The sequence below is a fragment of the Enoplosus armatus genome, chromosome 17, assembly GCF_043641665.1.
Source record: "Enoplosus armatus isolate fEnoArm2 chromosome 17, fEnoArm2.hap1, whole genome shotgun sequence".
In the NCBI taxonomy this organism is placed as follows: Eukaryota; Metazoa; Chordata; class Actinopteri; order Centrarchiformes; family Enoplosidae; genus Enoplosus; species Enoplosus armatus.
This window is the reverse complement of record NC_092196.1, coordinates 14,220,490-14,234,726: the sequence shown is the minus strand read 5'-3', so window position 1 is coordinate 14,234,726 and position 14,237 is coordinate 14,220,490. Positions and strand designations below refer to the sequence as shown.

At 36.9% G+C, this 14,237-nt stretch overlaps 1 protein-coding gene across 6 annotated transcripts; it reads right to left on the bottom strand.

Moving 5' to 3' along the window:
• Positions 1-2,195: 2,195 nt before the first annotated feature.
• Positions 2,196-13,415, bottom strand: stxbp2 (syntaxin binding protein 2). 6 transcript variants are annotated; one of them, XM_070922434.1, is made up of 19 exons: positions 13,357-13,415; positions 10,767-10,816; positions 10,611-10,692; positions 10,186-10,262; positions 10,026-10,101; positions 9,674-9,777; positions 9,216-9,369; positions 9,052-9,128; positions 8,313-8,443; positions 8,084-8,191; positions 7,470-7,527; positions 7,300-7,365; positions 6,811-6,891; positions 4,922-5,063; positions 4,575-4,681; positions 4,379-4,477; positions 4,200-4,285; positions 2,994-3,151; positions 2,196-2,901 (listed from the first exon to the last, which is right to left on the bottom strand). In XM_070922434.1, the coding sequence occupies exons 1-19, from the start codon at positions 13,391-13,393 to the stop codon at positions 2,822-2,824; spliced, it is 1,773 nt and encodes a 590-aa protein (XP_070778535.1). In that variant the 5' UTR covers positions 13,394-13,415; the 3' UTR covers positions 2,196-2,821. The 6 variants fall into 6 exon arrangements, with proteins under 6 accessions (XP_070778535.1, XP_070778532.1, XP_070778534.1 ...); XM_070922431.1 differs by having other exon boundaries at positions 2,994-3,154; positions 9,052-9,136; positions 9,221-9,369; XM_070922433.1 differs by having other exon boundaries at positions 9,052-9,136; positions 9,221-9,369.
• Between the last annotated feature and the right edge of the window lie 822 nt (positions 13,416-14,237).

Genomic DNA, 14,237 nt, shown 5'->3' with positions numbered 1-14,237 from the left:
GGCTCTGAGTGTTGGCCAAGAGGCTGAACAACATTTCAGAATCTGGAGGTGAAATTGCCAACTATTCAGACAGTGAACTTTAAAATAAAAATGGAAGAAAAGTAAGAAAAATGTTTACAGAGACAGGGATTTATGAACACAGCTAGTTTCAATTATCACCTGTGTTTAATGTACTTGCAGCAGGCTTTCTGTCTGTGTGTTTGGGTGTGCAGGGAGCACTCTTGCTAGGATCCAAGGAACAGCGCTGGTCATCCATGCGTCCACGCTGGCCATGGCTGATCATATTAATGAACTTCTGTTTTTCATCGGGTGATTCTTCCTATTGGACAAAAACAGTGTGATATAGATTTGACCAAATGAAGAACATTTAACAACACATGGTCAAACAAGTCAGTAGAAGACACCTGATCATTAAGGCAACCAGAATGACACAGTAGGACAAAACAGACCTTTATGGAATTGGAGCTGTCACGCTGAGGGGGGACCTGTAATTGGTTGGCAGGTACCAACAGAAGTTTCCTGTTTCTATCTGGAGTACTCTCTGTCACAGAGATGTGAGGTGCAGAGCCATGATGGTTATTACTCCCAGGTTCCTGAGAAAACAAGTCACATTTGGAGTAGACTTCAGTCATTTACTCATCACACCACCTGTGCAGCACTAAGCCCTTTACAACCTGTAGTCTCGTACCTTGTAGTTAAACCCTGGCAATGACAACCGCAGTTCATCAAGGTGTTGTCCCTGTTTGTTGTTCAAAGTATGGGAGAGCTCCTCATGGTTTGAACCTGTAGGGAGCAGGGATGAAACTATCATGAATCAATCTACAAAAGGATTCATACAATGCAGATGGTATCTTTGTGTCTGCTGTCCCAACCTGCAGGTGTAGTTTTGATTTGTCCAGTTTTAACAGGACTCAAGGCGCAACACTGTTCATCCATTCGTCCACGCTGTGAGTAACTCATTATGTTGAGGATCTGCTCATGTTCTGGGGTTTCCTGTTGAACGTCAGCCAAAACAAAACGCAAATAGTGTGAACTATCACAACTTATAGTCAATGTTCTCCTTGGCACTAAATCAGTTGTCCTAAACCTTTTTACGTAAATCTTAACATGAAAATAATTATTCCTAAAAGTTCTTCTCTTTTCACACTCCACAGTAAAGGTCCTGGAACACATCTTGGGGATCAATGTAATATCAAAATGTTATCAATTAATTACATTGCCAACAAATAATATACAATAAAATAAATGTATAATAGCTTAAAATATTTACTTATTTTGGTCACTTTCGAGAATTAAATAAAATTCTATAAACAAATATCTCAACAATGCAATACAATACTTTATACTATACAATAAGAACCAAAATATCAATCAGTAATATAAGGCATCAAGGCAAAAATGCGGGAATGTTACAAAGGTCTTACCAGCACAGCGTCGGTAGCTTCTGATTTGGAGTCCACCTCAGCAGCTGCCATCATGAAAAATAATACAAAAAGTGAAACTGAAAACTAGATAAAATGTGAAACAGTAAAGAAAGTTACACAAAAGCACTTCCTGTAATTGATGGAGAATCCATTCAATACTTTAATGGAACTATTGTATGTGCAATGGAAATGATGATCCTGACTGATGCTACTCCAAATGTGTACTGGATGTGGCTTGATGGCAGGCTTTTAAATAGAGTTAAGTCCTGAGTATTAACCCATTAACTTTAAGACCCCAGCCAGTGCCCCGAATTTAATATTACCATCTGTAATCCCAGATGAAAACATAATCCTCAGCATGGAGGGATGATCTTTTTTACTGGTAGGTGTACATATTCTCCCTTCTGACCTAACACTGTACTTAAAGTTCATGTCTGTCAAGCATAGTTGTGAATATTCAGATTAGAGACAGATACAACACAGTTGAGTGCATTTTCTTAAAGGTAAGGATATTAGGAGAGCAAATTAAAGGTGGCTGAATAAGCTACCAATGTCAAAGGACCTCAACTATGACTTAAAATAATTCTGAGCATGAAAGTTAATTCTTCATTCTTTTGGATCAGCATGTGTGACAAAGCTATAGGTGAACTATGAGTTGAGATTGTTTTGTCACACATTTAAAGTAACTTTTTATGTCGATTGAAAGTCCTCTGGAATACTACACACAACACACAATTTAAAGTGAATATTATGTTTCTTTTATTTCTCATTTTAACTACAAAGAAACAAACACCCACAACACTTGCTCCTAGCAATATATTAAAGTACGTGGTAAATGTGCAAGAATTCATAAGACAGCAGTTAAGACATTTTGTCTGAGATGAAATTTCAGAGATAAGGAGGAAAAGAAAAAGGTACCAAGAAAAAAAACCAAAAAAACATATCCCACGCTTACAAAACATACTTCTATTGAGTTACATACATCTACAATAGACTTGAATAAGATTTTTGGTGTGAGATGATCCAGTTTGGTGAGAAGGATGCAATTTTTTGTGTACAAAATTAGGGAAATCAAATATCTCATAGTAACAAAAATAAGAATTTTAATGAGAACAGTAAAATAATCAAAATATTAATAATGTCTAATTAAATATTTTAATACAATTTCAATCACAGCAGTATACATAACCCAATTAACAACAAACACTAAAAAGAACATTCTAAAATAAAATAAAGAATCACAAATGTTTCCTTCCATGGCTACATCTGAAATTTCTCTTCATGTTTCACTTCAGATGTTGGAGATGCTGAGACAGTCCAGCAACCTATCATCTCAAATGAAAGACTAAACCCTTATTCCAGTGTGCTCTTCCCAGTTCAGGGCCAAACTCTCAAACTCAACAATCAGGATTAGGAACTTGGTCCAGACTCTTCAGGTCAGTAAGGAAGCTGGTTGGGGTCAGGATGTGAGATGACCCTGTCAAGAAGAAAATACTATTTATAATAAAAGCCTCTTGAATTCTGCATTTTTGGGACAAAATCATGGCCTCATCAACAGTGATTGCTTACCAATCAGCACTTCCCATTTTCCATCAGTGGCTCGAGTGACTTCATAGGCAGAGCGCATCTCTGATAGGGACACCCCGCCAATCACAAATATAATAAGCCGAGGGCCAGAGCGATATTCTGTTGGAGATTTATTCTTGTGCCAGTGTCCAAAACGTGCACTGCTGTAAAAGAATTGAAACAATAATTCAGCAACAAGTAATTAAGACTAAAACTAAGGCCTGTTTGTGAGCAGCCAGTTTCATTACACTGAAATGATCCATCAATAACCATATCCGTTTCCAATAATAGCAAATACTTCAAATAGTATGCAATGCTTCTCTTTGATGTGGTACTCACATTAAATTGACCCTGGTAAATAAATGTGAATGTAAAGATCCTATAAATCATCCTATTGGCAGCATGTCAGAACTCCTGTCTTTTTCCAGTCTGGATGCAAATAGCTCATTAGTCACAATCAGCTGTGAATGTTTAGGGAATAAGTCAATGCACATGTGGTAGAGCGTAAGCAGCCCTGCTGGTCAAACAAGTTTATATTGCATTTATATTTTATTGTAATGCTTTGCTTACTACCTCTGCTAATCAGTTTCATAATGTTACAAAAGAGGCCAAATTAAACTCTTCCAAGTGCCATGTCCGGTATTATATATCAAGCCCTATATAGCCAGCCTATATTCTAGTGTTAATGACTACTCAATTTTAATTCTGTACTTTGCTAAAAAGGAAGGCATTGTGCATTATGCAGATTATGAGTGAACCCAGGTCCGTGAGAGTGGTTTGTATAAGCACTATCATCATGATAGGAATTCCCCGGAGGATTATTATTGAGTATTCAAAGCAAAACTGGCTTAGTTTCAACTTTTCAGCTCACTTTGTGAAAGCTTGACTCCAACTCAGTTAAAGGGATAAAAGCTTTTATTTGACAGCATTAATCTGTCTGATATCCCAGTTGATATTTTTGTTGCTTTATAAAAAACAAACAAAAAGGCAAAACAATAAATTTTTCAAACTAATATTTCCTTGGAACATAAGAAAAAAAGCCCCTTGGAAATGTCTTTCTAGTTGTCATGTTTTTCCTTTTCAAAGTGCCTATTGTGTATTACTCATTAACCAATTATTTTGTTATATACATTGTGAACTCTAATGAAGTAACAATGTGCTGTTCATACATGATAAAAAAAAAACATATTTTCTGCTTCCAGCACCCACCTGACTGCAGTCTGAGTTGTGTTGATGGGAGCAGGATCAGAGATGAATGGCCACTGCCTTCTGTCCAGTTTGTCCTCTATGGCATTCTGTGATACAGAAACACAGATAGTATAAAAAGCTGAAAATAAAACTGAGCAGGTGTACCAACAACATCAGAAACCTCATTTTGGCTTTAATACCTCCATGACATCTTTGATGATGGGTGTCCATCTCGAGAGCTGATATGTGCTCTCTGTGCGCTCCTGCCGTTCTGGCAGTCTTATCCCAGCATTGCGGCCCTACCAAACAACATGACGCATGTAACATATACTGAGGGAATACATTTCTATTACAACAACATTGAGACTTTAACCAAACTGCAATGAAGAAATTTACCCCATCTATAATGTTACAACCCAGGTTCTGCAGGTTGGTGATGATGTTGCTGTCGGCCTGTATGTTTGCATGCTGGATGAGCTTGGCAAGGTTCTCCTCCCCAATGCCTGCATGAATAATCATACTCTTTATTTAAAAATGGTGAGGGCAATGATAAGACTCGATTCTCTGCTATTCCGCATCAAAGTTTCTGGTCATGTTAACCCTTCTTATTAACGGTGACACACACACACACACACACACACACACACACACACACACACACACAGTGTGCAAGTATGCTGTGCATAAGAACTTTTGTTTTTAAAATGTTAGTTAAGACAGAAATATTTGTGACAAGGGTGCACCTCTTTTCTTGTGGAATATGTACAGCAGTATAATGCGGATTTTGTCATACGCCTCAATTTCATTGTTGAGGAGCACAGGAACAATGCTCTTCATGGCATCCTTTAGAGGTTCCCCTTCTGCATTTGCTCCCATTGCCAGGTCCTGTGGAAGACACCCGTGGTTAACCATCAACTGCAATTGGAATCTGAATGACAAATTACAACTTAAGTCAGCTGAGTCGCAGGGCAGCTGACACAGGAGGATGATTTGCCGTTCAACCTTTTCCTATTTCTTTTCCAAAAACTTCTTGTCTTTCATGACCATACTATGGTTTTAAGAATACTGCATTAGCACTATTGTTCTGATCCTTTCACTAAACCACTTAAAGATTAATGGTGGTGTTACATATATTGTAAAGTGCTCTTTATAATAATCTCAGAATATTTACATTTTTATTTCACTTCAGAAAATACTCTTATTAATGGCAGAAACAGTCCTAAAGTGCAGAGTATACTTCCAGAGTTGCATTTGTAATCCATTAACTATAATCAAAAATAATGACAAATATTGGCCACTTAACTTGGGCTTTTATACTTATATCTAGCTTTGGGATTTCCCTTTAATGCAATCCTGGGCACTGTGTGACCTCCCCAAAAACTCTTGCTAAGCTGTATGATGAATTTGGGCTAAGCCTTGTTAGGGCCAATCAACAACAAAACTTTTTGTGAGCAACTGAAACTAGAGAGTGGCTAGAAGAGCTCATAAAAATACCGTACATCATTTTGCTCATAGCATAACACAAATATATTTGTATTGGCTTGTCCAAACAATGCACAACAAATGACAGCTGACAGAGAGCTGTTGCTGTTTGCATCACACTGTCTATCTTAGAGCCAAAATATGCCCATTGGATTAAAGAGGCAGCTTTCAGACATGTTGACAATCCATTAGTACAGTCGAGTGATTCACTCATACAAAAAGGCCCCATTAACACTTACAATTCATAATACCACAACCATGCATAGCTTATCATTTCCTGTGTGCTTGTGACTGATCTAAATGTGGCAGAATACATCTCTTCAGGGAGACAAAGCATGTCTTGCATATATAAACAACACACTAGAGCTAGGTACTGGTTGAACCGAGCTTTATCCCAGGCTCATGTTGATGGAAGGATTTCTACATTACCAAGTAGTACAGGGATGTGTTATTAAATGCCTTTACACTCAGTAATGACATGACAGCTTCTTCTGCATTTCAGCAGATGTATGGATGCTGATGTCCGGTTCCAAGCTTCTTACGCAATATTACGATTAAGATTCTCCATTAAATATCACCAGACTGTGACAGTGGCATTTGAACAAACCACAGAGAAGCTATAAATAAAGACGCCATCATGTCGAGGTCACTTAGTGTGTGGAGTAAGTGGGACAGAGTAATTCCATGTCAGACATTCCCTCTAAGATACTTACTGTCAGTGACTAACACAGTGGAACATTTTAGTTGATCCCCTGTGATATAAAAACTACAGACTGTCAGGTTGCACTGCCAACAATGCATGAGCAGACAAATTCCAAAAATATTCAGTTAAATGGCCAAATGGTTATCCACAGGTGCCTTTTCTTCAGGGAAAGAAAGAACATGATCATGTTTCTATTTATACCTCCAACTATAGATGTGCAGGACAACTATAGCTTCTCATTTCATTGCGATAATACATACTGTAGATGGATTTAACTGTACCTCTACAGCATACTTAAAGTCAGAGTACAACAATGTTATTATTTGTTTTAATCTATCAGAGCTGTTTGTTGCTCCAATGACAGTGCTGTTTGTGTCCTAATTGCTCTGAGTCAAAATGTTGATGATACTGATTTATTTTAATTGTACACCCCACAAGAGTACTGACCTGTTCCACTTCACAAAGCTTATCAAGAGAGGCCTTGAACTTCTTCATACAAGCTTCAGCTAGGTGCAAGTGAGTAGAGTACTGTGAATGAAAATAAAGATAAAGATGAATTATTATTAAATAATTTGTAGTTATAACAAAGACAGAAACTTTGCGGAGCTACTCCACTGAAAATAAAGGGAGATTCTTGTCATAATGGACAATCAATGTATAAGCAAATGAACTAGAAAATGGGCTTTAAGTCAGACTCAAATTAAAGCTAAGCAAAGCAAAAGGAAACGTGGTGAATCTAAATAATAGTCTAATTTACTGTCAAAAGTGTCTCCTAATAAAATGTTCTAAATACTGATTGAGGGAAAATCCACTGTTGTCATTTGTACAATCCTAATCTTAAACATTTCAGAGAGTACTCCCTTTACAACAGAAAAAGTATCAATAGATGATGATACTAAAAAAGGTGAAGAGTTGGCTTTTTTTCATCCCACTCACAATGCTGAGCTCCTTCTGATACTGTGGCATCTTCTTTAACATCTGAGAGAGATCCTTTATGTTGGCCTGAAATGGAAAACATATTTACAAAAATTGCACTGAATAGTCTAGACTTACAGACATCTGTAATAATAAGTGAACCAAAATGAGTACAGCACATAAACACTCACATTGTCAGTGCACATTCTCTTGCTCTCACAAAAGGTACGAAGAAGCTCTGTCACTTTCCTGCAACAATGGGTTTTGAAAATGATTAGTCACCTTTAAGTTATTTCAGTAATTTAATTAGTTATAATAATATTACTGAGCAACCAAATTGTAATCTGGTTTGATGTTTTTTTTTTAAGTACCTTACCAGGGTCAAAATTTTACCCAACTGTTAAATAAACACATTTATCATACATCCTCAAAAACATTCCACTAACTTTTGCGTTTTAACTTATTGTAAAGAGCCAGATTTTTAGAGGCAGAATGCATTTAACACCACCTTTGGTAAGTGAGTTTCTTACTGCAATCTTACCAGGGGCTACAATATAATTATCATAGATTAATTCATTATTTGCATTACTCTCAACCAAATATGATGTTACAATATAACTTATTACTTAAATCTATTGACAAGGTTTAATATACAATTTCTAACTTTGAGAACACACACAAAGCAAAGTGTGTGTTTTGAAGTTGTAACACAAAACCAAGTGAAAGCAATGACCAGAAGGATGACAGTGAGACACAATCATGTGGAGATATGACAGACATATTCATCAAGTTGAGAAAGACTTACTTAGTGACATCTGCAATGTGCATATGTTTGAGCTGAACCCAGAGCTCATCATCTTCATCCAATAACACTTCTCTCTCTTTTGAATCCCCAATGCCGGTTGTCTTATAACTTAAAAAACATAGAACAAATATACATGTACAACACAAATGAGTATGGAGAAACAGACAGCACAATGACTTGGCAAAGCAAATGAAAAGCAGCCGATAGATATAATAAGATGTTCACTCACGTATAGATGTCCTGTTTGATATCCAGCAAGTCGTAGGCCATTGCCTGGAAGGTCAACTCATGTAGAATAGGCGAGATGGGATCAAACCCACGATCAACAATCAGTAGCTGGGATCGCGCCTTGTCTGCCCCCTAAAAACAATAAACATAAGGGATATAATCTTCTACTAATGAAAGATCTACTTCACAGATGCACAATAAATTAGGATCTAGTCTACAGTACGCATGAAATATAAGGTCCTTCGTTATTTTGTGAATCTGTCATGCAGTGAAAGTCTTTTTATCTTTAAGAATTCAAAATCAAATTAGCACTTTAGCAAACTTGCAATGTCAAGTAAAGTAAAAAAATACAGAGAAAACTGCACAGCATGGTAATGCACTTCAGATGTGTGGGGGCAAAAAGAGAACAGTAATACATGCCTGTTAAGACCCATCTCGAGAACAAGGAAATGTCAGCTAAGAAAGACAGAAAAGAAGAAGGCAAAAAGAGAAAAGGTCCAGCAAAGCGTGAGAAAAATAATCAACAGGAAATAAAACCCAGAAACCACAGAAACGTCTACAACCTGTGAAGGTGAATAGCAGCAGAATCCCAAAGGAAGTGTAAGCCCTTATACAGAAAAGTTGGTTTAGCAGAAAAAAGCAGTATAAGAATTCAGTTCACCATTTTTCTTCAAAGAATTGTATTAATACAGTAGAGCACATAAGAATTGTTTTAGTTGGTGGTCTAAGTAGTTCCTAACCTCTCCCATGCTTGGGTTGTCAGCCTTGTGAGCAGTAAGTCGCTGGTAGACCTCATCAGCCAGTCTAGCATTCTCCTCTGGTCCCCTTAGAGACAGAGGGGTATACAACTGAATCAGCAAATTCAGTAGCAAACTCATTTCTGTGTGCTTTTATGCAAGGCTACCATACTTGCGGTAACGGACTGCAGGGTACTCCTTCAGTGTATCACACAAGGTTGCGATCTGCTCCGCCAGATTTTCCATCATTTTGTCTTTTTCTTCGTTTGGCTTTGAACTATAGAAGGAGTACAAGGAGGTCGGGTCATCCAGGGAGAATACCTGCAGGGATGAGAGGGATTGAGGTTATGTTATGTCATTTTATGTTCACAACAATCATGCAACACTATTCATATTTTTACATTAACAAAAATAAAAAAATGACTGTGTGTAATGTAAAAGGTGTCACTCGTAGTAATAAACCCACTGAGTACTATGACCCAACTCTACAGTTCCCCACTGCTCTAGGGAGCATTTCAGCATCTTCTAGCTCATTGTTTTGGTTTGGTCATAGCTGAAACAAAAGTGAATAAGAACTGTGTGGCCAAAAAATCAAGTTTAAGTAAAAGAAGAGATAGCTACCAACCTGAGACTCATACGGCAGGAAAGCAACGTTGATCTCTTTTAAAGTCTTGACAACCTTGGAAACTCTGGATCTCCCTATCTCAGCAAAGAGACCATCTGGACAAGCTATGAAAGCAAAAATAAATAAATGAATTACAAATGGCAATAACTTAATGTAATGATTAGATATATTTTGAAACTTTAAAATGTTTTGCACAGTACATTTGAAAATAATTGATTGATAAATACGTTTCCAAGGTTTAAACACTGTTTTTCATGGAATTTCGACAACATGAAATGAATGATGCACATATGCACAGTATACTGTACACATACACACACACACACACCCACACACACAAAGACAATCTTACTGTCAGTGAAGAAGATGTGAGCTGCTTTGTAAGTAAAGGCAGCGTCTTTGAAGTCGTTAATGAGAGCACGAACTGACTGTAATTGAAAGCAAAAAATCACAATGAGCAAGGATTATCTCAACATGATAGAGGGAACTCTGAGGAAAAGGCGACAGCTAACCTTCTCCACAGGTGAAATCAAATAAATGGCCTCCAAACTAGAGATGGGCTCCCGTCGTTTATTGATGTCCTCCACAACTGAAAAGGAGAAAACAGAGGACATTTATTTCAATCTAAACAATCTGACTTGATCAATTTTGCGTGCAACTGCAAATAAAACATCATCATCATGTAAAGTGAAACACATGGCATGAATTACAAGTGTGTGTGTGGAACTCCGAGAAGGATATAAATATAAATATAAATATTCCATTAAGAGACAAAGTTATTGCTTTAAATCAGGCTGGGGCTGATCCTCAGATTGCTCTAAGATGACAAAAGTTAAGGAACACTTGACAAATGTGTACTGCCTAACTGTTAAATTTCATCCCTCATGTATACAACTGATCCATTGGATGCAAGTCTATTAATTATCCGCATACTTACTGGTCACCCCCTCTGCCAAAATGTCAGACATCTTGCAGCAAGACGACAGAATTCGCATGCTCATGTGATCCACAATAAGAACCTGAAGAAACAGTGGTTATAAATTCAGTGTGACAAAATCAGAGGATTTCTTCATTCTTACTGGGCAACTGTTACCTTCCATTCTCCATCCTTCTTCACACTCTTGATGACCCCATTGAGGATTTCTGTAGAAGAGAAGAAAAAGATTCATATATGATTACAGACCTATCAGTAACATCTGATTAAACATTTCCTGCTCAGCACAAAAAATGTTAGGTAAAACAGGTAGTTTTTTTTAGCAAAGACTCCTATACAGCAATACTTGGCAATGCTGTTTGTAAAACAGAAGTAACATAACACCATAACAATATCTTGTGTTGTTATTGCTATGATTTACAAAACTCCCAATTTTTGTTACAGCATTCATTCATAGTTTATACAATTATTTTTCCACAGAGTAGCATTTAATCTACTGTGCACCAGTGGCTAAAGAGTAAAATAATACATGTGTGGCTTAAGGTTTTTCTTGATGTCAAAAGTTGAATCACTATTAGTAGATACAAGGGCAAGTGAAATATCAAATTGAAATCTTGTGACAATTAAATAAACATAATGAAAAATGACAGTTGTGCATCTAAATCCTCTAAATCAGGAACCAGGAACCTTCTTGAAACAAACCTATATTTAGCACTTGTATTTACCAACTCAGTCGGTTGGGTGCAACTTCCTTGTGTTATACTCTTTACACTGTATGAATCAGACAAAAGCATAGTTGTTCCAGTGACTTCATAGGCACAAGAGCTGCGGCGTGGTATTACTGGTGAAACAAACTGCAAAACTGAGGGCTTCCTGCTGTGTTTTACAGTGGAGGTGGGCCACCTTTCCCAAAATGCCCTGAAATATTAACCTTCATGGAAAAAGAGCAGAGGTGCTATTTCACATAGAAAAAGCCATTATATGTATTGCTATTATTTAGGCCATCATCGACTCACCAGGATCTCCTTTTAATAGTGTAGAGAAGGAAAGAGAGCATGGGAAAAGACATAAAAATGAAGAACTATGTTGATGTGATATCATGTTCTTCACTAAACACTCAACTTCCTTGTTAAACACAGCAGTGACTCCCTAAGACATATAATGCATTGTTATAAGTTGTATTACTACATCAATTCACATGCTAACTGACATGATAATTGGCTGGTTATGGGAATGACACAAGTTTAATTCAGCAGTTAATAAAAACATTATTGCTCTTCACCTTCTGTTAATGTCCATCGTAATCACTATGTTATTAATTTTTTTCAAAATAATATTTGGTGTTGGTGAAGTTACTATAATCTAGCCTGTACCAATATACATTCAACAATGTAAAACCTATGCCAGAATCACTTAAGAGTAGCTGACAACAAGTTATGTAAATGTAAATACAAAAAAGTGAGGGATTTTCATGTTTTTTTCCATAAAAAATTCCTCACTGATAAATGCCTTGTCTTGCAACGCCCAACTTATTTCCATACAGGGAACTGGAAAGTATGACTACTTGTAACTGGGGTTCCCCACATTAAAGCAGAAAACCATCAAGCCATTTTAGCAATCTTAATCTTAGCCTTTGTATTGGTTAACTTTTAAAATGTACATGTAAAATGTGCTTTCACTCAACGTGCGTCGACAACCCAAATTCAAAGAAAAGAAGGAGCATATTCCAAACTCGCATAAATAAATAGGTTATAGGCCTAGTACAAGCCAATAGCAAGGCAATGTTGGTGTGATTTTTGAATCCTGGGCAAGGTCAGTGTTGCTTGTATTACCAGTACACACCTGAGGATTTCAGCAATTCTGAGTGACAGGTGTGTTCACATTACACTCCTACTCTATACAAGAACAACCCTTGACATAGTGAATAGGTTGCATCAGTGTTCAAAGAAATTTACCTTTAACGTTATAAATTGTTTAGAATAACTGAACTACTTAATTCCACTACTCCAAATGTTATTGGTTACATATAACAAAAGTGTGTAATATAATGTTAAATAAATATTACCATTACATAACGCCATTTGCCTTTGTAGAGATTTGAGTATACATGTGTTAATTAATCATTATTCTATCTAACGTTAGCTACGTTAAATAAATAGCCTAACGTTAAAGCATCATTAATTCTATGACGTTATTTAAATAGTTATTTGTCAAACGACAGAAAACACGAGTTAATATTGAAATATCAGTTTCATTAAAAACATTTTGTAACAAAAGTTCTTATTTAGTTTAGTTTAATCGCTTACAGCATAAATGTACCAACTGATTTAGTCCATCTCAAGCGACGTAGTCTCGCACAGCCAGACCCATCTCCACACTTCCTTTTAGGCTAGCTGGCTAACATTAGCTTAACTATATAACTTGGACTGACACATTTCCCAGTCATTTTCCCTAACGCCGCGACAACAAATCACCATTCCCCCTCAGTAAATGTTATTACTAACACAACAATACTACTTTTTTCCTCCATTGCTTGGTTAGCGATGACATTATTTCCGTCGGTAATGTTAGCATTTTATTTGGGACTGGAACAGGAAGAAACCTTTGGTGGACCAACGTCCCCTGCAGTGTTTTGTGTTGAACGTCAGTATATCAAGCTACTACAAGATAAGTTAAAATAAACTACTTGGATGTTTTAGTTGTAATAACTTCTGAAAGCAGACAATGTTACAACGAATGTGTCACTTACTTTCTCCAACTATCGCTTTCAGCCCACTTGGTGCCATCTTGACAGCAGTCTGCGGGCTAGTCGGTCACTTCCTTGTTGTTAACGCCTGTATGATTCAAGCAGAAAACATTTGACAGGGAAATATTGCCCCCTTTTGTCTGATACTACTTCAGGAACCAATGTCATTCGTTTTTTTGTGTTGTAACCAGTCTATGGCTTTAACAAATACCAAACGTGGGAAATATCGGTTTACATTAATTTATTTTACTATTAAACTAAGCCAAGTGATGCCTGGTCTTTTCTAAAGATTCACTGTCACCAGTAGGCTACCTGTAGTCGTTTTATGTGGGTAAAATATAATCACTTGGCTTCTATCACTTCCATCATTTATCACAAGAGGAATAGTATTTATCAGCCTATCACATCGTAAAACAATATAATGCTATATTTTGAATCGACTTTCAAAATGAATGGCAACCATGAAACAGCTGCAAGAAAGAAATAAACACTCTAATATGCCAGTGCCTCAGGAGAAAGGCTGAGACATCCAACTGACTACTATTTATTGCCAAATATATTTGAGGGTATCATCTGATGAGCCTTGGGAAAAACATGTCATCACTTCATCATGATGGATGAGAAGGTCAGCAGTTTGTTAGGTGTGGTCAGTGCCAGGACACATCCAAGACTTAAGAGTGTCTGGACAAGCCAAGCACAGCCCTCTCAGACATATTCATACTTGAGAGATCATAGATAGCTGTGCTGGTCTGAAGAGACTCATGGTGTAATTTTCTGTTTGATATGACATGTTCAAAATGATTTATGAACTGTTATTCTTAAGCATGTGAGAACAAGTGTTATCTCTTAAAACAAGCATTACCTTGCAATTGTTTCTTTTACAC